Source organism: Sorghum bicolor, chromosome 10 (genome assembly GCF_000003195.3).
Source record: "Sorghum bicolor cultivar BTx623 chromosome 10, Sorghum_bicolor_NCBIv3, whole genome shotgun sequence".
NCBI lineage: Eukaryota > Viridiplantae > Streptophyta > Magnoliopsida > Poales > Poaceae > Sorghum > Sorghum bicolor.
In genome coordinates this window covers 3225422-3249154 of record NC_012879.2, presented here as the reverse complement: position 1 = coordinate 3249154, position 23733 = coordinate 3225422, and the positions used below count along the sequence as shown (strand labels likewise).

Sequence of the window (23733 nt, the reverse complement as noted above, 5' to 3'; positions counted from 1 at the left end):
GAGATGTCATCCCAAACCCCCCGCGTTCCCTTCCCCCGCACGGCCGCACCCTTTTCCTTCGCTTCCGTTATAAGGAGTCGTCTCCAAACGCTCTTTTCCCCTGTTCCCGACCATTCCATCCGGCGTTCCCCAACCCCAACCCTTCGAGCACCCGAGGTGAGATTCGACCCCAAAAAAATTCCTTTAATATTTCTCTTGTTTTTTTTGTTTTTAATTTATTGCCTTCATGTTCTTCTTGCGATTTCCTGTGGCTTGTGCTTTGCCTCTATTTATTTCGAGCGTGTATTTTGCGTCGGTTGTGCGCGCTTATTGTCGAGGCTGATCCGCCCGATCTATGGTTGTTGGGGGTCCAGAGTGGGATTTTCGTTGAATTCGATGATGATACAGTTAAGATTGTTGTTTGGTTGGCCCGTTTGTGGTTGAAGGCGCCAGGAATTGGTTATCTAAGGACTAGGGTTACTCATCCCAAATTTCTTCGGTTCTTTATGAATCGTCTTTCCCCATTGCTCACATAGCTAAAACAGAAATACTATGCGTTACATGATATCGGGATGTAGAGATCAGGAACGAGAATTTATAATTTTCATAATCCTATGTATCTGATTCAGATAAATAAACCTAGCAAACAAGAAATATGTTCCTAATTTCTTGATTCCATTTTAAATTCCTGTGTCCAAACTGCTTTGCAGGTGGTTTATTAAACCTTTGCTTTTTGCAATTGAAAAGAGCCAGATTGTATTGAGAGTTGTGTCAAATACGAATTCTTAATTTTAGGTTTTGTCCAAAAGAATATGTGTTAAAATTTCCTGATAAGTTGGTATTAGTTAGGTTTTGTATTATTATATGCTATTTGGTAACATCTATGCATGTTTTGTATAGCTAGCTTTTTATGTTCCCAAAGATTCTTTGAAATTTATTAGGGTGATTTGCAATATGTATTACACACCACACGGATTGCAGCGGATTTCATTGTATGCATCTGTTGTGAGTACTGTTGCCTTAATGCCTTGTGGCTTGTTAGTTACAACTACAACTACAACTGCATATGAGTGCACATCTTAAGGTCAGTTAGGATGTTTAATAACTGTGGTTTGGGTTGATTTGATTTGAAGGAAGAAAAGAAGTTAAACCATGGGGAAGAGGAAGTCAGCTGCTAAGCCGCCTCCTAAGAAGCGGATGGACAAGCTTGACACTGTCTTTTCCTGCCCATTCTGCAATCATGGGAGCAGTGTTGAGTGCCGAATGTGAGTATCATTTCCCCAGCTTTCCTGTTTAGCCTTCGATGCTGGATTTGGTATTGCATTCAGACTTCTTGACTTGATTTCTCTCTTTTATCCAGTGACATGAAGAATCTGATTGGTGAAGCTTCTTGTAGAATCTGTCAGGAAAACTTTAGCACAACTGTTAATGGTATGTCAGAACTATGTATAAAACTATACTGGTTGCCCCTTATTTAGCTTCTATGAACTGTACTAATTTGCTCCTAGAAAGTTTGGCATCAAGCAACTCATGAATGTGTTTCTTATTATTGGGATGATGGACAAGGCAATATGAAATTTTCATGGCACCTGGGAACAGAACATAACTTACAAATTGCAGAGCCATTCCCATTTCATCTTCTGATCCTGTCTTAGTTATAATGGTGGACATTGTGGGCTGGCTGTTCCTTATGTACTCACTTGTCCATTGTAATTCCTGACTGTGTGTTTCATAGATGCGTCCAAACTGCATCCATCAAAAGTAAAACTGGATGCCATATCATACATAGATAATAGCGGGATCAATAGAAAACTGTTAAGCAGTATTTCTTTATGTTTATACTAAGTTACTAATTTTCTGATCTGATTTCTTTTCTTGCAGCACTCACAGAGCCTATTGATATGTAAGTCAATCCTGTCAATCTTTGCAAATTAGTAATAAATCTGTTATGTTTATCCTCAACTGTAACTGAGCTTGAATCCTTTTTTTTCCCTTCACAGATATAGTGAGTGGATTGACGAGTGTGAGCGTGTCAACACTGTTGAAGGTGACGATGATGCGTGAGCTTGTCCCATGCGGATGAAACGGTTACCTATACAACTGTAATGTGACGGCATTCTCGAATGTCATAGCCCACAGTCAGCCATGGCTTGTAATAACGTAGTGGCTGACTGATATGCCAGTAGGCAGCTTTATCTAGTACTTAAGAGCTCCAAAAAGTTTGTAGTATACATGTATGGATAACCTTAAAAGTGGTTATGTGTGTGCCTATGGAATTAACGCTTATCCCAGATGGTGTAACAGCGTTTTTCTGTGAGATTGTTTTCGAGCAAAGAGTTGTTCATTCATTGGGTCTTCTCATGGAGAAGAGAATTATGCTGCAGGCAACCAGATGGCTGCGGTTACGCCAACAATTCAGGGGTCCTCCAGTTCATATTAAAGGTAGTGTAGAACAAATGCAGTTAGAATATAATCTGCATCGACATATATTCATGGATAAAATTAGTTTAGCAGAAGAATCCAATATCCAGACTCGTGCATTCAGAGGCAGGGCGTAAGTGGCAGTCTTCAAAATGGCGCATCCCTGAGAAGGCCTTAGAGCATGCCTTCTGTACAAGCGGGTGGGGAGAGAACTCATAAAAAAAACTATATTTCGATTGCTCTTAAAAAGAGATGCATCCATATCTCATAGGTGTCTTTTTGTTTCAATAGTTGTGATTCCCTTAATTTAAAAAATATGAGAATGATAAATTCATTTTTTTTGTCATTTTATGTGATTTTTTATATAACAATTAAATTCTAACTTTCTGACAAAAGTACATCTATGCTTTTTTTAACATGCATCGCTGCAACCTTTTGGAGCTATAGAAACTGATTGAATCTTAATGAAATACTTTAAATTTAATATTATTAACTTTGGACTGAACATAACTTGTAGCACGGGGAAATATAGGAGTAATAGCTAAAATAAATCTATCCGTCCATCTTTCCAGGTAACCTCATCCGTCCATCCATTCTCTCTAAACCCTAACGATCTATTTCCTCTGCCTCCCTCCCCAGTCCCCCACCCGCACTCCCGCCAGCCTCTGTGCTGGACTTCCGCATTTGCCATGCCCCGCCGCCGGCGCCGGCCGCGGCCGCGGCAGACGTCGACCGCGAAACCGCAGCCGCCCACCGTCACTACCATTCACTCCCTCGGTGACGACCTCCTCCGCGAGATCTTCCTCCGCCTCCCCTCACTCCCGAGCCTAGTCCGCGCCGCCCTCACCTCCCGTGCCTTCCTCGCCGTAATCCGCTCCCCCGCCTTCCGCTGCCGCTTCCGCGCGCTCCACCCGCCCCCTCTCCTCGGATTCTTCTTCGAATCCATCGGCGAAGACGTCCCCTCCTTCTCCCCCATCCGCCGCCGCTGCGACCCAGACATCGCTGCCGCTGTCCGCGGCGCGGATGTCTTCCTCACCAGGATACCCTACCACGAAGATGCTTCCCCCGGGTGGAAGATCAAAGACTGCCGTGGCGGCTGCCTCCTCCTCCTCAACTATAGAACCGAGCAGATCGCCGTCTACAACCCCCTCACGCGGGCCCTGGATTTGTTCCCCACGCCACCCCATGACAGCAAGTTCCGCTACATGAATTACTTCTTGCTCTACTCCGACCAGAGCCCCGGTTCGTTCCGCGTGGTATACTCCTGCCACGACAAGTCAAGAGTGCGCGCTTCCATCTTCTCATCAGACACCAGGGAGTGGCAAATTCTCCCCTGGTCGGAGGCCGCCCCAGCACAGCCGTCAGGCAAGAAGCACTGGCTTCTCAGTGGCACACAGGTGAACGGGAATCTGTACTGGGCACACGCCAAGCAGGCCTACATGGTGGTCCTGGACACTGCAACGCTGCAATTTTCCTTTATCGATCTGCTGGAGCACTTGAAGGGGCAGGGCTATCTCTACAAGCTCGGGGCGGCCAAGGATGGGAAGCTCTGCATGGTGTCCGTAGATGAATTTGCACTGTGCACTTGGTTGCGGAGAGCAGATGATAGCGGTGCTGAGAAGTGGATGCTTCACAGTGTGATACCATTGGTGGGAGAGATTCTTCAGGCTACCGAGATCCCAGAAGATGAACTTTATGAGCACTGCCTCAAAGTAGATGCAGTTCTTGATGGCATTGTGTATATGTCAATACTTGGAGAACATACTTCGCCTTCTTGGTTCCTTTCCTTCTGCCTGGAAACAAGGAAACTGGAGAAGCTCTTTCAGAGGACATTTGACAACAGTTTCTATCCATACATCATGGGGTGGCCTCCCTTTTTGATTGGCAATGATAATGATATGGCACTTGGCTAGTTGGCTCAGGTGTTTAGTCTAGTGTGAAACTGGTTAGGGTAACTTAAGAGGAAGGTGGAAACTTGGTTTGGTTAAGTTATTACTATCCCCTATCATGTCGTTTGCTCCTTTGCTTTATTTATTATGTCGATGTAATTTGTTCTAGAATTCTAATATCTATCCTATTTTACTGGTTCTTACTACATACTGTATTTGTTAGCATTAGCAGTACATTTCTCTCTTCATATTGGAAGTGTTATTACAATGCCTCCGTTTAAGTCTCTGGGTAGTGCTAGGTTACAGAGTTTGTTTTGTCTGTGTCAAAGCAAATGAGGTTTAAAATTTTGAGAAGCTTTAACACCTGTAGTACAGGGAACATAAACATTGAACAATGTAGCATCAACTACCCACCTGGCCAAATTTTTGTTTCCAAATCAACCTAAACCCCAGCATGTCCAAGGAACAGCCAAATTTTTGTTTCCAAATCAACCCAAACCCCAGCATGTCCAAGGAACACAAGAAAAATGTAATCCCTAATCCTGCAAGGTAGCTGTACTTCCACATTAGGGATGAAAACGAATCGGATATCACTGATATTTTGTTTTCATATTTTTTAATCGGATTCAGATTCAAATATCAATTGGCATTCGAATTCGGATACAAACAGATCTCAACCTCTCTCTAAATGAATTTGGTCTCGATCGAAAAATACCATTTTCATCCCTACAGTATGTGTTCCAACTTCCCAAGGAGGTGCCATATATATCCCACAATAACATTTGACAAAGCATACAGCCATATAAAGTGTTTCAATCTTGTGTTGCCACGCATTGTGAACACATTCTTATTAGGGTATTCCTTTTTTTTTGTACCTTTTCATTCACACAAGAACAGAGGATACGTGGTTACATGCAAATTAAACACACATGTACATATACAAACACAGACAGCGCTGCTGCTTTATTCTTCGTTACTTATTCTGTACTTCGCATGCCACAAACTTCAAACTTTCAACTTGGCAGGGCGCCGGCGGAGGAGCCGCGCGCCTAGTGCTGACCAGGGAGCTTCTCCTTGATTTTCTCCATGAAGCCCTTCTTCTCGTGCGTCCCCTCAGTCGTCGTCGTCGTCGCCGTACCGTACGTGCCGGTGGTTCCGCCATAGCCGCCGCCGGTTCCTGTGCTGGTGTGCTGGTGATGCTGGCCGTAGTCGTCCTTGTGGCCACCCGGAATCTTCTCCTTGATCTTCTCCATCACGCCCTTCTTCTCGTGGGTGCCTCCGCCAGTCGTCGGCGCGTACGTCCCCCCGCCGGTGGTGCCCGTACCAGTCGTCGGTCCGGTGTATCCTGTGCCGCCGTATGCTCCGGTGGCCGTCGCCTGTTGACCATGGTTGTCCTTGTGGCCTCCGGGCATCTTCTCCTTGATCTTCTCTTTTAGACCCTTCTTCCGACGCCCACCCATGCCGTCGTCTTCAGATGACTGCATGAAACGATTCGATCAGATAAGAAATGTGTAAGTAATGGGAGTACAAGAGCGTGAAAATGTATAGAAACAATCAAACCAAGAAGCGCACCGACGAGCTGGAGCTGGAGCTGCCGGAGCGGCGTAGGATGCCGCCGCCCGTCTTGTGCTCAGCTCCATGAGGGAACGCGGCGCCGGTTGCGGTGCCGCCGGTTCCAGTCATGCCTGTGGCGCCGTGACCCATGCCATGGGTTCCCACTCCAGTCGCTCCGGGCATGCCGGAGCCGGTGTGCCCTCCACCGCCGCCGCCTAAAACCCCGGCGGTGTCATGCATTCCGGTGACCCTGGCGTCATGGATTCCACCAGTGGCACCATGCGCACCGTGACCGGTGCCGGTACCATGGGTCCCCATCCCCGTTGCGCCATGCAGACCACCAGTGTGCCCGACGCCGCCGGCGCCGTCCTGGATCCCGGTCACGCCATGCGTACCGTGAGCTCTGGCTCCATACCCTCCTGGGCCGCCGGCGTCGTGGACGCCTGTTCCGGTAGCCCCGTAACCCGTATGACCAGAGCCGCCATAGCCCCCGGCGTCATGCGTGCCGGTGCCAGTGGCGCCGTACCCGGCCTGCTGGCCGCCGCCGTAGCCCCCGGCGTCATGCATGCCGGTGCCAGTGGGGCCATACCCGGCCTGCTGCTGCTGGCTGCCGTAACCGCCGGCGTCGTAGCTGCCGGTGCCCGCGACGGCGCCGTACCCGCCGGCTTGCCTACCCTGAATAGCATGGCCCCCAGGGATAGGGTTCCCGTACTCGTCGACTTGCTGCCGCCGCCCCTGCTGCTCGTAGTGCGCCATACCTTTCACCTCTCTCTAGCTCGCTCTCTTGCTTTTCCTGAATTTTGGCTAGCTTTGCTGAGCTTACTTGTGTCACTCTGCTCGAGATGGATGAGACGGAGACGAGGCCAAATGTGTTCAATTTATAGACGATGCGTACGTGCAACGTGTTAGAATTGGCGGGTCGACACGTTGCAGCTACGTGTCCCTGCATGCAGGGAGTTTTGTGTCGGTCGCGTAGGCAGCCGAATGGACGCGTGGGCTGGCTGTGTACGTGTTGGTAGGAGTACTAGAAGGACCGGGGCGGTTTGGACGTGGGATTGCTGTAACGAGCATAATTTGTCTGTCGCCGACAAACTGGAGCAACGTCATTATCTTTTTTTTAGCCTTTGTAGTATTTTTGTTTTGTCAGATGCAGCGTTTTCTAATTTTGCTTTCCAGTGAGCCGTTAATTAGAATGTCATCATCATCACACCTCTTGTTGAGCTCTTGATAACGGAGACATTGATGGTACTTTGTTGAGCTCTTGCTTTGTCTAGCATAAATAAGCTTAAAGGCAAGATATGATGAGTAAAAACAACAATGAGCAGTTCCCAAACACTGTCGGTGCCTTAAAAAAAAAAGAAAAAACACTAGTTTTACTTCTTCAATCTGGGAGAACCGGAGAATTCATTCACTGGGCCAACGTCACCGCCGTCATGGTCTGGAAGAGTATATGCAACAACTATCTTCTCATTTATTTATGAAACAATTTATATTAGACGGAAGACAGAAACCCAATAGCATGCCCATGCTGAATAAACGGGGGAAATATTAGGTGCAAACCACTCTCTTAGTGCAATCATAAAAACCCTTTCAAAAACTATATTTAGAGGTTTTCAAAAATTACGAAATGATATACATTCATACGTTGTAAAAAAGGTTGGGAGGCAAACTTATTGTGTAAAAATTCATATAAAAATAACAAATTTATACCCCCAAAAATGGCAAATTTTCACGTAACAGTACTGTAGTAGTATTTTATTAGAACATCAGTGATTGCCACAAAATTGAGAAAAACTGTCTGAAACCATCCTTGTAATACATTTATACCCCCAAAAATGGCAGAGCTAGCACTACTTGTTAGCAGTCGTGTCTCATCAACCTTGACTTCTAAATGCCACTTCCACGCAGTATCACTCCACAAGCCCCAGCAGATTCCAATGCTGACAAAAAAAAAAAGGGCAAGGGAGTTCTCTTTTGCTACTTGGTTGCATCCTTAGCATTAAGATTTCAGTGACATGATGATTTGGTCCTCTGAAAATGATGCACCAATAATTCAAGGTCGGTTCTTTTTCTTCAACTATGATAAACCTGCTTCTCTTCCATTTGTCGACGATGCTTCGCTCTTCTTGACGCCAAAAGCAATGTAGTTCACACCGATATCATCTGACAGGGACCACTCTCCACTCAACGGATTATAAACGAACCCTGCCATCTCTTCGACCTGAGGATAGATGTCCAGATATCAGCAACACAACTTACAATCAAATTTAGTGTGATACAGGGATTGAAAACTTACGGAGACAGAAGCCCTTTGCAGCATTAGGACAAGCTCCTCAGGGGTAACCAGTTTGGACCATTCATGTGTGCCTCTAGGAAGCTGCACAAGTACAGAAGCTCAGAATGAGATATCAATCTTAAGCTGCATTAGTAATCCACCTCAAGAAAAACTATGCCAGCAGTAATGTTTCTCTGGAGAAGTGGATATCTTAACCGTCTAAGACCATTACTGGATTCTAACCTGGGCAACAAAAAATCAGAAAGCCAAGAAGCCTGAACTGACATGGCCTTAATTTTAGAATGATGACTGCATTAATTCTCAGGTTCTTTTTATTATATCATAATAAAGAGTTGCAAATTTTAAACAAAGTCTTCAAACCAGACCAACTTTGAAGGGGAAGGGCGTAAGTAAACCACTGGTCTATGGGTCTAAAAACAGTTTCTGACAACCAAACCTATAGAAACAGGTAGCTACACAAAACAAGGGGCACTCTATATGTGCAGTCCGTGACATCTTATGTTAGAAAGAATAGAAGTATAGAACTGACATGTTTCCTTTACAACATAACTGAATATTTAATAGATTTGAAAAAATGATTTGTTATAGCTCAAGTTCATAAGAAGCATTAGTTGTCATAGTCCAGACTACAAGTTCCACTCAAGTCAAAACATCACTAAGCAAGCATATCTCTCCAACACAATGGAGTACCCAACTAAATTTATTGATCTCACAAAACGAAACCAAAACATGAAAGAAGGCTAGATACTAACCCATCTGAGGATATACTCAGCAGCAACTATTGCAGTGGCATATGCTCTCATTGACCGGTTGATTGTGGAAACCACAGTGGCACCATTAGGAGCTGTCAAAGCCGAGAGGGATTCACAGAACTCCAAAGGATTAGCGACATGCTCAATCACCTGTAAAACGTAAGCTCAATCAATATTCCAGATCCAAATCATATATTGGTTAACAAAGGTGTAAACTAAATGATCTATCGTTCAGAGTAAGCTTGCATGCTGATACTCTGTTTCAGATTTTACAAGTTTTCATGATGAGTTATGCTGATGTACACACAATGCTAATATCCAGATAGATTCAGATGTATTTGAAATAAATTAGTGTTATCTAACCTTATGACCGAACTAATACAAGTATAAACATATTTTCTCTTATGACTACACAAAAGTATTGCCACCCTATGATCTAATATTTCTATTAGGTAACTGTGCTCAATCAGACAAAAATATGGCGCAAATGGAAAGCTCCAAGCAATAAAGTGCAGGACCACCATAGTCTTTTTCAGTATTATTGAAAACAAAAGGCTGCTCCATACTATTTTGAAGGAGAGGATAAATACAGATGGAACCAAAAGTATGCATACCTCAAGAGAAATTACAGCATCGAACAGCCTTTTCTCTTTTACCAGTTCCTCTGCATATAAACAATTCTGATATAAGTTTCCTCCAGTCACAGTCATAAGAAATATCAGGGATCAATAACTTAGATATCCAAATTCATCTCATATCAAAATTCGAAAGGTAATGTTCTTCCCTTTGTGCTATGACTAGTTCCTACATATAATTAACCAAAACTGTAACCACATTAAGTAGTAGCAAAGTTTACAGCAAATAATCTGCACAGCTTAACCCACGTATGCGAAGTAAGGACCTTATTCCTTAAAAAGATTACATCAAAGTATGGTATCAATGGAAAAGAACTCCCACAGTAAACTCAGCAGCTCCTCTATCATTGTTCAACAGAAATACAATAGGTATAGGGAGGGAGAGAAGTACCAGCTGTTGCACAACAATACTCAATTGAAGCAGTTGTTGGATCAGATGCCTGAGAAGATAAGAAACAAGAATCGTTGACTGAAGGAATAGTGAAGTTACAGATTATTGTGATTGTAAGATCCCAAAATAACTCTTGAGACAAAGAAACATATCTAAATTCACCTAATAATTACATGATCAAGAGTTTGCACATACCGCATGAATACTTGCAATCTTTATATTCTTGTCAACGGCATCAATTCCAGTCACCGTAGCACCCATTCGAGCAAGAGGCTGCAATCCAGCAGAAAGATAGAATTATTTTATTGCCCTTTTCCAGATTGATCACAGAACAAAGAAACACTTCTTACAGTCTACAATTGCACTCAAAACACCCGAAAGGGATTGCACCAACATTACGATATTAATGCGACACTTTAAACACTACTTACAGTATATTAAGCCATATTTGCAAAATTTATTAAATTAATTAGTAATAGCATGTGCAATGTTCCGAGCTGAACACAGCTGTTGAGGTTCACATCCAAAGTCACAAAGCCAATGAAAAATGGAAACAAAGAGACATTTTCTGTGTTTTCTACATACCATTTTTTTCTGAAGAGTAGGTACAAAAATAGATGATGATGATGATGATGATGATAAATGATTGAAATTCACATCAATAAGATTGCTCTTACTCTGAGATAGGTTACATGAATGCTGTTAGGAGTTTCATTAGTTTAAAAAATTCAAGTCAAAATGCACACTGCTAAAAGATTATTATATATGTGATAACAAACTCAACCTTAATTTTTAACCAGCTTGCCTATCCATTCAATAGATTTCATGAAGCAATGTCGAAGCTAAATTCTATCTGCTGATCTAAATCTGAAAATTACATATGAAATTCAATAGATTTTATGAAGCAATGTCCATTCCAAATTGTAATCGTTATAGGTTTGTCCTACACTTTTGTAGCTTTGACCAAGTTCATAGAAAAAGACACAAACATCTACAACATCAAACAAGATTCATTAGATACACCATGAAATATATTTTGATAGTGCATCTATTTGATATTTCTAGTTAATATATTTTTCTATAAACTTTGCGATCAAAATTTTTTTTATTGCGTTTATTTTTCTATAAACTTGGCCAAACTTAGACAAGTTTGTCTTAGGACAAAACTAAAACAACAAATTGAAATAGAGGAGTATATCATAAGCCATATGAATACATGTGTGCACTAATAATCCCATCCTCCAAGGAACAAAGTTCATGCATGCACAAGATCAATCCACAAAAGACCACCAAGGTGGAGGGGAGAACCTATTATCACAACCAGTACACCACCAACTCAATCCCTTAAGTAGTATAACGATATGAGCGCACTGCACAAAATACAAACTCAAAATAATTGAATAAACAAAATGCCAACTACTGTATCTGTTTCTATAATCTATAACTGTTGCCAAATGATCCACACACTTGTTCCTTTATAAAAAAAATGTTGGTCCTTCACTATGTTAAGTGGCAATAGCGATTCGCAGAAATGATTAACACATGGAAGCTTTCTACCTCTGACAGAATGCCACCTCCACATCCAACATCAATAACTTTGAGACCTTCAAGTGGCTTGGACGAATTTGGATCCCTCCTGGATGAACGAATATGCACACTTATGAAGTTAGCTAACAATCAACAAATAGTACATGTTTCAAAAGCCATGTCAGTTTACAGTCCAAAGTCCAAACAAAGAAGTTTGAGCACAGACATACTTGCAAATGGAGCACCAGTGCACCACACAATTTTATGAACACCGTTACTGATTTGGTTAGTCTACTAAAGCATAGTAGTTTACTAGCTCAATCAAGAAATCAATTCTATAGGAAGGCACTGCCAATGTAGACCAGGAACACCTTAGGAGATGATATTCACAAACAGCATGACTAATCAACTCTGGCTTTAAGATGGTACTATATGCCATCAAAGGAACGTTAGAGTTCATTGTTCATGATTGGTAAAATGAACGTGTTAGTTCAAGGGGTGCAGAACTGTACCTGAAATGTCTACAAAGAGTGGAGCGGATAAAAGACAGTCGGGTTGGATTCATCACATGCAGAGGTTTGAATGGACCGCTAGAATCCCACCTGTTTATTCCAGAAATAGCAACATCATCAATAAGCTATAACATACAAGGAGACAACTGTAGTTCACTACCAATTTTAGCATTTCATCTGCGATCCAGAATAAGTTACAGTGTTATCTGAACAGTCCTATCTTACTCAGGTCTAATCCGCGTGCTTCCTTGAAAGTAGCTAGCAACATGCTGTTATTATTCATAAACATGTGTGGCGATCCAAACAACACTAGTTATAGCATCATTGTCTACATCCATCCCCCAGCCAAGGGCAGTAAACAAATCAAGGATGGTAGCGGTTCTATTCAAATCCGTCGGATACGGTATGCCAACTAGGCAACTAATCTGTTAAACTTTGTCTCCCATGCTACAGGGGCTGTTTCACCACCATCTTTCGAATACGCGCACGCGCTCAAACATGCCGTCATCCAAGCTCACAGACACTGAAAATTTCATCGAAACATCTACGAACAAGCACGGGAGCTCGTCGTCCTAGGCAAAGGAAGGAGGGATCTCATTTCTCACCAAGTCTCGGCGATGGAAGCGAACTTGGCAACCTCTGCAGGGTTCAGCGACGAGACAGTGGGACCACCACCGCCCGACCTCGACGGACCTCGAGGCGGAGATGGAGGTGGTGGTGGCGGCGGCGGCTGCTCCGGCGGCGGGGCCGAGGAGGAGGCCACGGAGGCGTAGCTGCTCCATTGGGGAAGCAGGGCTCGGATTCGTGCCCTGCCGTGGAGTGCTGGGGAGGCGGAGGAGAGGAGGGCGCGGCGGAGCATCGTTCGCGGCTTCGCGCGCCTGCCGGACGCCGGCGAGGTGAGAGGTTTAGGACGCGGGACCGACACGGCGGTGTCCGCCTGAGATGTGGACAAATCGATTTCCACTTCGCTAATCGGACCTCGGAGAAGGGCCGTCTGCAGACCACATAAACCATTCGATGCACAATCGAACGGCTCAGATGAGACGCAAGGCTGGTAAGGATTCTTTTTTTTTTTTGCGAACAAGGATTCTTTTTTCTGGTTATTTTTGGTGGAAAAAGAAATCGCGCGCCCGCTTGAGACGCATGATCATGATCACACCAATTCGGTAGTTGCTGATAAAGTTAACCTGTCACACTGTATTTCGCAACGACATAAAGGCTATTCTGACTTCAGATATTAGAAACACTTTCAAGTTTTATCTCTGCAAAACTCATTTCATCTTAAGAAATTTTTTCATCTCTCTCTTTTTAAATTATTATGCTATGTCAGCTTATTTAATATATATGAAATTCTCATTTAGACTTGTCTGACGGTGCTATATATTTAGTTTGAACTGGTGGAAGAGTTTGCAATATTTATCGAAATTAGTCTTGTTCTGAAAAAAAAAAAAGGTAGAAATGTGACCCTTGTTGGTTTTTGGCTCTATCCTACCTCAATTTACCTTTTGACAAGTTGCTAAAAAATACTCATCAAAAGAATAGAAACAATTGTCATGCGCCACGTAAGAATTCTCGACCAAGTTGATTTCATCCAATCAGATCTCGTCCGTAAAGTTCTCGATGCCTATGTACACCTTAGGCATGCTTGATACAAGGACTAATTGCTAGCTAACTAAAAATTAGCTCTAGTCATTCAAACAATAGGAGTAGTTATTAGCCAACTACCTATCTAACCTTAACTAATTGGAATAAATTTTTAGTCCACTAATAATAAGCTCTAGCTCATTCAAACATGCCTTTAGGGCTCCTTTAGATCACCTATTCCCACGGGAATTGATGGGAGAAATGAGTTCATTTCATTCTCAATCCCCTACGATCCCATGGGAAATAGCGGTACCAACTCCACCAGATAAAAAAAAAAGTGGGAAGAGAAAAGAGCTAATCAATGATTTACGTTTCTCGATATGAGATTATATTAGCTTTAGACAATGTGTAAAGAGTAGATTATTAGACAAGTAGTCTTTTAAACTTAGCTCTTGCTAAGGTAAATATGACACATGCTTTAGAGCTAGCAGGTAGACTATTGGAGCTGCCCTCGCCTCGCCGAACCGCAGCAGTCAAGGTACCCAGGCATCAGACGGCAAAACTGGAGCCATTCTCGCAACGGACAAGGATGATATTGCAGAAGTAACTTCATGTGCCACCACCAGTGTGCGATGTACTCGCGAATGATCTTACTGGGTACTCCTCTTTATTTTGGTATGTACACAAATTCGACACTGCACAGCTCGAAACAATTCACTAGCGAAGCTCAGATCTTTGGGAAATGAACAACAGAGGCATTACAACACACTTCAAACCCAGGGGATAGTTCAGTTGAAGTTTGAATGATCACCAAGAAACAGTCTGGGATATCTTTTTTCCAGTCATTTGTCCCACCAAGAAACCTTTCTCGAGATGGCCTAAACTGGACAGTGGTGTCTAGTGATCTTGTTGTCACCTCAATACTCTCTTCTCCGGCGCTTGAAACTGGAAGGTACGGCGAACTGATTTTGGGAGGTCTGGAGGGAGGTAATTTCAGGAACAAACATGGTGCTGTCATATGCAGGGAAACACAAATTCCCATGCCAATTGAGCCCCGAGGCTGTTGGTGGCGAGGGAACCTCAGGTACTGTCCATGAATTCTCAGGTACTCGGCTCATATATTCATCTGTGATCAATCCAGGCACCTGCCCTAATAGTTCCTCAGCAACGGAGCCTTCAGCTAAACGGCATTGTGGAGAACCACCAGCATTCCCCAGCTTAGCATTATCACCCTGTAAAGAGAGAGATGGTATTCAATAGTCCGCCTTTTAGGTATTTCAAGTGAATGAACAAATAAGATGCCACACTAAAATGAAATCCTGATCATCATCATGTCACAGTCCACATAGCCTACACTATTGCAAAGAGTAACAGTCACTAAACCTAGCACTACAACAGCACAAACCTGAAACTCTAGTTCACCATCAGCTAGTTAACAAAAAGATCAGATTAATTTTCAACCTGAATAATCTTATGCATTAATTTTATTCATGTAGATGCCAGAAAGAATGTCACTCTAAGCTCTTAAACATGTTTACAGCAACAATCTGAATTTTCATCATAGTAAAAGGTCATAAGCAACCATGAACAATGCAAGAAATAACCAGAACATCCATATCAAGAAATGTTGCCTATATTCATCAGCAGTCTAAAAGACCTGAAAGTTAAACAGAAGCTAGTAGGCTATTAACAATACGGAAGAAAGAAAGGCAAAAAGGAAAATGTATACATGGTAACTTGCCTTAGAAGAACCATGCTCGGAGAAGCCAAAGTTTGGACCATATTCTGAGTTACTGAAGAACTCTTCCACAGGCCAATCTGGTAGACTGTCTGTCACATTACCACCTGAGAATGACAAGTGGTAGGGCCCATCACTATTGCCGTTAATTTGGTTGAAGGCTGTTGTGGTCTGGCTAGATTGCAGAAGTGTTGGACTTTCCTCTGACATGTACTTAGGCGGGGATTCTACTGAACGAATTGTACTATTGTTCATAGTCCAATCAACCACTTCTGCCCTGGCTGTTGGAACAGAATTCTGCCTTGAATAATCTCCATTTGTTACATTTTTGCTTGGAACAGAAGCACTGCCTTCAACTGAAAATTGAACTGTCGGGCTTCTCCTTGGCAGATGTTTCACTGGTTGATTTACTGATCCACCAGCGGCATTAACATGCTTTTCAGCAATAGGTGGAACTGGATCAGCAGGATCAAGGCCCACCTGAACTCCAGTTAGCAGGAATCTCTGGTGTACTGAAACAAAGGAATTTACTGTGTGTATAGCAACATCACAGTCTCTACAAAGTAGTGCACGGTCCTCTAGGCAGAAGAAGTATCCAGAAGCCTCCTGCAGTAAGGATAAACATGAGAAATGTATTGCAGGAGGAATCAATACAGTACATACAAAACAAATTGCGTCTCAGTAGCTAAGTATATCAGTGATAAACACTGGTCTAGATGGCCCTGAACCCCAGCAACGTGATCTCGCTGATAGCCGGCAGCCACACCACAAGGGTAAGGGTAGGAGAAGGGGACTAGGATAATAGATTGATATTCTTCTAGCCTGCCAACTATAGTCACATGCCCTCCTTTTATAACCATGTACTAGCAGCTAGGATATAAGACTAACAAATGGATCTAGTAGCTAACTAACAAATAATGATAGCAACTCAGGCTAAGGTTGTTGCTTGTTTGCTCCTTGCGCCAGCCGCCTGAGCCCCAGCAGCCAGTTGGCCACATCCAGATACAGCATGTCCATGGACAATAGCTCAACAAACTCAAAATGTAAAATATAGTTGACTCATCGTCCATATGGTGATTTGATCCTCATAAGTAAAACACTGAGGAGTATAAACAGAAGGCACACCCAAGTACCCAACAGCACTACAGGTGCCCTTAGTGCCCAAACAAGGGTTCTCGTCTAGCAACCAGTGAAGCAAAACAAGTGCAACTTGCAGAAGCACACCAGGCAACTACATTTATCTGTTTACACTACTTGCAACTTAGGTTGATACAATAATGATGTCACTATACATGGACTGGAATTAGTAAATTTACAACTTGATGGTTGACGCAATTACCAGGTTTTCAAAATCAGCAAATGTGACAGGTTACAAAAAAAATGATAGGGCATGTATTGCAATTAGAGAAAACACATGGTGATTCACTTTAGCTTCCTCAAGGTAGGAAGTGCACATGTGCATGTAACTGCGTCTTTTCATGAACTTGTGCAAGTAAACATGTGTGTGACGCTGTGGGATGCAACACACATGAGCTTGAGCTAGTGCGTCTGTGCGTGTATTGTGTAGTGATCTTGTCTTTTGTCTTGAAGATTACCTATTTCTTCCACCTGCGGTAAACTAGGTGCTGCTGAAAAAGAGAAAACTTGTACAAGTGCAATGTAAAGCCTATTGTGGTTCACTCTGGTTAAATGTACCATTTTACATAGCCTGTAGTACAATTAGCTATGCAACTTTCTAATGTTTCAGGCCTTCATAAAATGGTAAGCAATCATATTTGAAGAATATATGACCAAATGAAGAGAAAGCTTATATATGCATGCATTTGGAATGATCTTCACTATTGGCATTTAAACATAAGTGTCATTCCAGTAAAAGTTGCACTGTAGTTTAACAAAGCTACCCTCAAGGCTTGGGCCATTTCTAGTGCACACTTTATAAGGGAACACTAGATTGGATGCTTATCCATTTCATCAAAACAAGGCTGGAAATGCAAACTGAGATTGCATGTGCATGCACATGGTCAGTAACCCAGGCAGTATGGAGAAGCAAGCATGCTCATACCTGGGTCCACGCAGGACAGTATGATCAACTCTAGCCAACATTTATTATTCTCCTTGCTATTATTGATGCATTTCAATACTTTTATATTTATAGAAATTTTTCCTTCTTGTTGGTGGCTCATCTTATGTTTCATCTCTATCCTACCCCAACTTGCTTGGAATAAAGGGCACTGTTGTTGTTACTGCAGGTTTAAACTGACAAGAGATAATTTTAGAGCATCAAAAGGATGGATAAATAAATGAAGTATTGGAGTGTTTTCTTAAAACATGTAATTTACCCAAAATAAAGGTACATGACCAAATCTGCAAGTCTATAATTTTCATCTTTGAACCACAACTCACATAAGCATTAATTGAACCACAAGGAAGCAAAAGCAGCACACCATTGCCTTGTTCATCCATTTAATTATATAACTAATATGTACAAATATGTCCCAAGAGATAATTTGCAGTACTCTCTCAATGAGATAATGTGCAGAAATCTTTCAATCAACAATTTACATCTTCCAATGTCAGATTAACAGAGGCAGGAGCTTAAACCCCATTGGCTACAGGGAGATAACTTTGACCAACTCTAGATCAGTTGCATAAGCCCCTTCGCCTCTGCTTCTTCACCACACCAGCTACAAGCGACATGCTGTAGCATAGCCATATCACCACAATTCAACAATCTATGACACTGCAGCAAAACCTATCCCTTTGAAGTACAATGTGAATAAAAGCTACTAATGAGCAGAACAGCCACAAATGAAACCAACTGGTTCTGAATGAGCTTGGAGTATGCTGACTGAAATAAGAAAAAACACTAGCACTTCTCTGCATATATAAACGTGCAGCACAGCAGTACTAGTCCTAATGCAATGTTTAGTGTAATAATCATGGGTCACTTCAAAAAAAAATCCAAACAAAGGGGTTGAGAAATGATGCTTCGGGTCCTCAGGAGTGGCACATCAGTACAACATCCAAGTCAGTCTCTTCATAATTACAATATCCTGGAGGACCAGAGTCAGATCACATCATGATGTCTTCCCTGGGATAGGGAAAGCCTGTGGAACTGTGGGAGCTAAAATTGAACTCACTATAGTCCTAGTCCAGTCAGATCATCGGTAAAACATAGTATATCATATAGCAATTGCACCAATGCTCCAGAAACAGAGTCCCAGAGAAGCTGCCCAGGTAAGGCAATTTGCTACAGACGGAAGGATCGACAACAGCTTTGCTTCAGCCGCATATATGTTTCTCGCAAGCCAAATCATCAGGTGAGACCTACCCTGCTAGGCGCTAGCTTGAGATCAGACGATCAGTACCGGAGTTCCCAGTGGCAGCCACTACGCGACAAATCCAATTCTCCAAACCCCCAACACAATCGAGCTAAAGGAATGGAGGGAGCTACAGGAATTGAGGGAGGGGCAGCAGAGACAAGGGCTCGGTCCTCGGGGACTGACCTGACAGATGTCGCACTTGGGCACGGCCGGCGCCGCGGCGGCGGTCCCAGCGGCGTCGGCGTCCGTCAGGAGCGGCACCCGCTGGTGCTTCCCGGCGAGTTTGTTGGCGGCGTGCACCTCCTCGTCGCAGGCGACGCAGAGCGCGGCCTCGTCCGCGCAGCACAGCACCCGCGCCTCCGCGGCCCCGCACGCGTTGCACTGGATCTTCATCCCCTGGCTCCTCGCTAGCTAGGGTTTTAGAGGGAGGGGAGGGGAGAGGGACGAGGACGGCGGCGAGGGGACGCGACGGGAGGGGTTGGATCGGCTCCTCTCTCTCTCTCTCTCCCGCACGGCGCGCGTGAGCTAATAGTAAAGCTTTGTAATAAAGCGAGAGGAGGGAGATATGGTTGCGAGGAGCCAATGCGCTGTTGTGTTTTGATTAGGTGCGCGCTTTGTTTAATCCGCGTGGTGGAGTGGCCGAGTGGGGTTGCTTTCGGTAGGCGAGAACCGGGAGCGATCGGGGCTTCTTCGTGGGTTGGGGTCTTGGAGACGAGGAGGATGAGACGACAGACGAAGCGGTGGTCAAAGGCTCAAAGCGCAGAGGAGAGTTCCAGGAGAGGGCCGGCGCGGCGGGTGTGGGACGGGCGGAGGCGTCAGCCGAAGGAGGTAGCTGGACAGCGGAGTGGGCGGGCCCGTCCGCGGACGTGCTCCGCGCCCGCGTCCCGTGCGATGTCGGCACATTCCGACGGTCGCCTTCCGCCGACCCGGGCAGATGCCGGTTTGCGCCCAACGAGTACCGATGACGATGAGTCCTCGCTGATATTTCTATATGTATATACAGTATTCCCTCGGTCTCAGTCTCGGTCTCGAAAGGAGTGTGATTTTTCTATACGAAATATCTAGAATCCAAAAACGGTAAGTCTTTTAGGGCCTTGTTTACTTCCCAGAAAATTTTGCAAAATTTTTCACATTCTCCGTCACATCGAATCTTTAGACGTATGCATGAAGTATTAAATACAGACGAAAATAAAAACTAATTGCACAGTTTGGTCGAAATTGACGAGACGAATCTTTTGAGTCTAGTTAGTCCATGATCGGACAATATTTGTCAAATACAAACAAAAGTGCTACAGTGTCCATTTCCCAAAAAATTTTCGGAACTAAACAAGGCCTAGATCACAAATCTTTAGTTTCACGATCATGTCTTTTAAAGTTTTTGGGTTAATTTCTAGTCACACGGAAACTACCTCTAGTCACGACGAGATTGTAGATGATGAAGTCAACATAATTATCTTTGTCTTGACATTTTGCCAACATCTAGATCTAGGTAGGTCTTGACGAGGATTGAGGGCTAGATCTAACTTGATGATGGCAATAGCGATTCAGTGAGGCTCCCGCATGATCACCAAAAGAGGTAAAGTCCGTTCCGCTAGAATTTTCAACTAATTCGCTAAAACACGGACTACTAGGGGTGCTAGTTGATTAAGGTGTACCGACTCGATGCTAGGGTGATTAATTTAAGCATCATATGACCCATGGTCACGTTCAGGTATGGTGACTAGTGGTATTGGATCGAACATGCACATTTGAGCATCTAAGGGATATGAAAAGACTAAGGCAATAGAGATAGGGGATGGAGGTGGATGGAGCAAAGCTAGCCACAATGGAAATGGTAACCGGCAGCGTAGAAATTGGTCCATAAGGCTCTTACACTAGATGGTACTTGATGCGATCAAGCCGATGGCGATGTTGGGGAGGTGGTGGAGCAATGACAAGAGCAAATGAATAAGGCGCGACTTCGATCATTTTCCATATGGTGTTTGGTTGAAATTGTCTTTTTTTTTTGATAAGCGGTTGAATTCTTCCCTAAATAAGCCGCCGGCTTCCAAGAGAGAAGCAGTGTCCACGTCGCTCAAAAATTTCATGGCCGTTAGATATTCGATCGTGCGGTTATGATCACTTGAAGCGGATTCATCTCAAAGCTGCTTCTCCTTTTTATTTCCACCGGCTTTCCTTCCGCTTGGTCGGTGTCATCCGACTTCTGCTCCGGTTATGATCACTTGAATCGGATTCATCTTAAAGCGGCTTCTCCTTTTTATTTCCACCGGCTTTTGAAATTGTCTTTTTTTTTTATAAGCGGTTGAATTCTCTCCTAAATAAGCCGCCGGCTTCCAAGAGAGAAGCAGTGTCCACATTGCTCAAAAATTTCATGGTCGTTAGATATTCGATCGTGCGGTTATGATCACTTGAAGCGGATGAAAGCGGTTATGATCACTTGAAGCGGATTCATCTGTTTCCTTAGTTGGCATGGGGCCACGCGATTGAAGGGATCTGACTGGTGGGGGCGAGATGACATCCTCTGTGGATTTAATTGCTCTGGTGGCCGGCGGCACACCGTCTCTCCCTCTCCCTCTCACCCCGCATAACCCTTTCAGCATTTTTTTTTCCGCCTTCAGTATTATGGTTCATCTATTTTGATTTATCTATTTTAATATGTATTTAGATATATTATTATTATTATATCTAAATACAAAGCAAAATGAATATACTAAAAACAAATCAAAGCAACTTAGAATTTAGAACAAGGGAGTACATTTCCAGATCTCGGAAACAGAGTATCATGAGAAATATAAAATAACTACGGGAATAATTCAACAACGCGGCCAAGCACAGCAGTAAAATGCACTCGTTTCCATAAAGCAGCAGAGTCCACAAGTACCACGACCAGGGAAATGTACATTACTCAGTGAAACAGCAGCTGAGTTTGATATGACGCGATGCCAAGCATAAACCCCAATTCAAATCCGTTCCCAATACTGTCACCAACCAACAAACCCAAGCTAAATTATTCACTGCATGCAATACGCCAAGTACATGCACAAGCCCACAGATTACAGAACCAAATGAGGTGCAAACTTAAGTGCCCAATGACCAAAATAGCATACGACTTAGAAGCCCTGCTCGACCAGGTAATCTCCGAGCCTCTCCACCACCATATTGCATTGCCCTGGAGTCATTGGCTCATCATAGATACCAATAATCAAGGCCATGCCAGTTTTCTTGATAGTAATGCCTCCAGTGCCCTGTAAGGAATGTGGAAACAACAGGGTAAATCAACAGACATTTTCAAGAGTATGTTTTCACATGTTAAACTAACAGAGTATTCCTCCTACAGAAGTATTAGTCATATGCTACAAAAGTTTGATCATGACCATGTTTTCTTGGTAGTCATGCTACAAAAGCTTGCAGATGCAATAAACTAACAGAGTTCAGCAGGCATATTAATTAATCCAAAGAGATCGTGACAATGTATCCAGGCATCTTTGATACAGTATTCCTCCTACCTAATAATTCTATAAAAGCTTGACCCATATTAGATATCATAACAAGAATATAGTACTACAGATATGAATTGAGTTTATTTTTCGGAAAAATATAACATAAGCATACGAAAAAGGCATCAAAGCATTTCTTCTATCAGATCCCACAGTACCTTCTTTCCTCGGATGACAGCTCCAGGTTCACCTTGGATCACCATGTACTTTGTACCTCCAACAAAAAGACCAGTTGGTGCAAGAGTACCAGGCTCATCAAAGTCCTTCGTGATCGCAGCAACCTCCTCAGGCTTTAACTGCAACAAGCAGCACGAAACATGAACATGTGAACACAGGGATAAGAGAACACAGGAGAAAAAGGTGATGGATCATATTGCAAACAAGGATGCAACAATTGATGACACTCCAAGACACCCTACATAAGGATAGCAACATAAACTCAATCTCTGTTATAATAACAAACAAATGTACAAAGAATAACACAATCCAAGTACTCCACATATGACAACGCCATGGTGAAATAAAAGGACAGGTCAAGCCTGTGTCCTACTGACTACCGCAGAAAATTTCCAAATTACATGATTTATTTTCCTTGGCTAAGTGGAACAATGCAGGCCACAAGCTATGACCAACCATGGAACACAGAATACAAATACCCAAATCCCAACCGACAGCTACTTTTGATTTAGTAAGTGCCGCACACACATAGAGAGGGGCATTAGGAAATCATCATTTAATGAAAACTAAAATTGTGCGTTTTGGATTAATCACACAACTGACGCTATATAGGCATACACGTGCAGTTCAGCCTTTGGTGCACCTTTAGCAGACACTCTAATTTCAGATGTAAATGAAATTGCTCTAGGCTTGCTGGACGCTCATTACCACTGGTAAGTAAGTCTAATCGAGCGAACAACCGGATCACGTCAGACGCCAACAGCCCGATCCGGCCATCCCCCACTAGCAAATCCACGGTACACCGGACCATTAAGCTTAAAGTCAGCTATCCTCGTATCAAACGCTGAGAGAACCGCCGCCGCAGCAACCACGGCGGCGAGGGGAGGGACCTTAGATCCGCATCTCGCCTCACCCACCGAGATCCGGACCTCCCCTCGCTCCGATCCGGCCAGGCCGCGCGGCTAGGGCAGATCTAGAGTCGCGCGGGTCTAGATCAGCGCACGAGCACAGGACAGGGCTAAGCAAGTAGGGCGGGAAGATATGAGGTGGGAAAGAATAACCTGGGGGAAGCCCGTGGACTGCGCCCAGAGGCTGCCGTCGAGGCCGAAGATGGCGGCGGCGCTGAGGTGCTGGCCATCGATCTCGCACATCAGGTGGTCGTCGACGTACGTCTGCCACGACATCTTGCTCCGCGCTCTTCCTCCTCCTTCTCCGGCGACGACTTCGCTTCTTCTACTGGGGGTCTGCTTGGTTCCCACGCGGTGTCTCGGTTGGACGGCTGGACTGGGGATGCTGGGGAATATATCGGTTGCGTGGTTTGGGCGACTAGCCTGGGGGCGACAGCCCGTGGAATGGAACCCTACTTTTCCTCCCCTTCTCTTTCTCAATTTTTATTTCTATTTTCCTTTTTCCTAAATTGGTTTTATTTAAATATTCTTTGAATATGAACAGATGTAA

The 23733-nt window shown here is 43.8% G+C and overlaps 6 protein-coding genes across 6 annotated transcripts; 2 read left to right on the top strand and 4 right to left on the bottom strand.

Moving 5' to 3' along the window:
* On the top strand, positions 19 to 2298 carry LOC8069161 (transcription elongation factor 1 homolog). Its single transcript, XM_002437804.2, has 5 exons — positions 19 to 156; positions 1113 to 1244; positions 1340 to 1410; positions 1861 to 1882; positions 1980 to 2298. Exons 2-5 carry the CDS (start codon positions 1132 to 1134, stop codon positions 2041 to 2043), a joined length of 270 nt encoding a protein of 89 aa, XP_002437849.1. The 5' UTR covers positions 19 to 156; positions 1113 to 1131; the 3' UTR covers positions 2044 to 2298.
* On the top strand, positions 3027 to 4497 carry LOC8071331. Its single transcript, XM_002437803.2, has one exon. The coding sequence runs from the start codon at positions 3090 to 3092 to the stop codon at positions 4311 to 4313; it is 1224 nt and encodes a 407-aa protein (XP_002437848.2). The 5' UTR covers positions 3027 to 3089; the 3' UTR covers positions 4314 to 4497.
* Positions 5140 to 6693, bottom strand: LOC8071330 (cold shock protein CS66). Its single transcript, XM_002436450.2, has 2 exons — positions 5862 to 6693; positions 5140 to 5767 (listed from the first exon to the last, which is right to left on the bottom strand). Exons 1-2 carry the CDS (start codon positions 6597 to 6599, stop codon positions 5339 to 5341), a joined length of 1167 nt encoding a protein of 388 aa, XP_002436495.1. The 5' UTR covers positions 6600 to 6693; the 3' UTR covers positions 5140 to 5338.
* LOC8071329 (ubiquinone biosynthesis O-methyltransferase, mitochondrial) lies at positions 7551 to 12951 on the bottom strand. The gene is made up of 9 exons (XM_002436449.2): positions 12562 to 12951; positions 11957 to 12046; positions 11475 to 11553; positions 10113 to 10190; positions 9918 to 9966; positions 9506 to 9555; positions 8892 to 9041; positions 8140 to 8220; positions 7551 to 8064 (listed from the first exon to the last, which is right to left on the bottom strand). Exons 1-9 carry the CDS (start codon positions 12813 to 12815, stop codon positions 7921 to 7923), a joined length of 975 nt encoding a protein of 324 aa, XP_002436494.1. The 5' UTR covers positions 12816 to 12951; the 3' UTR covers positions 7551 to 7920.
* LOC110430962 (B-box zinc finger protein 22-like) lies at positions 13896 to 19344 on the bottom strand. The gene is made up of 3 exons (XM_021449264.1): positions 18785 to 19344; positions 15282 to 15884; positions 13896 to 14772 (listed from the first exon to the last, which is right to left on the bottom strand). Exons 1-3 carry the CDS (start codon positions 18992 to 18994, stop codon positions 14458 to 14460), a joined length of 1128 nt encoding a protein of 375 aa, XP_021304939.1. The 5' UTR covers positions 18995 to 19344; the 3' UTR covers positions 13896 to 14457.
* Positions 21430 to 23639, bottom strand: LOC8071328 (profilin-4). Its single transcript, XM_002436448.2, has 3 exons — positions 23337 to 23639; positions 22257 to 22394; positions 21430 to 21846 (listed from the first exon to the last, which is right to left on the bottom strand). The coding sequence occupies exons 1-3, from the start codon at positions 23457 to 23459 to the stop codon at positions 21712 to 21714; spliced, it is 396 nt and encodes a 131-aa protein (XP_002436493.1). The 5' UTR covers positions 23460 to 23639; the 3' UTR covers positions 21430 to 21711.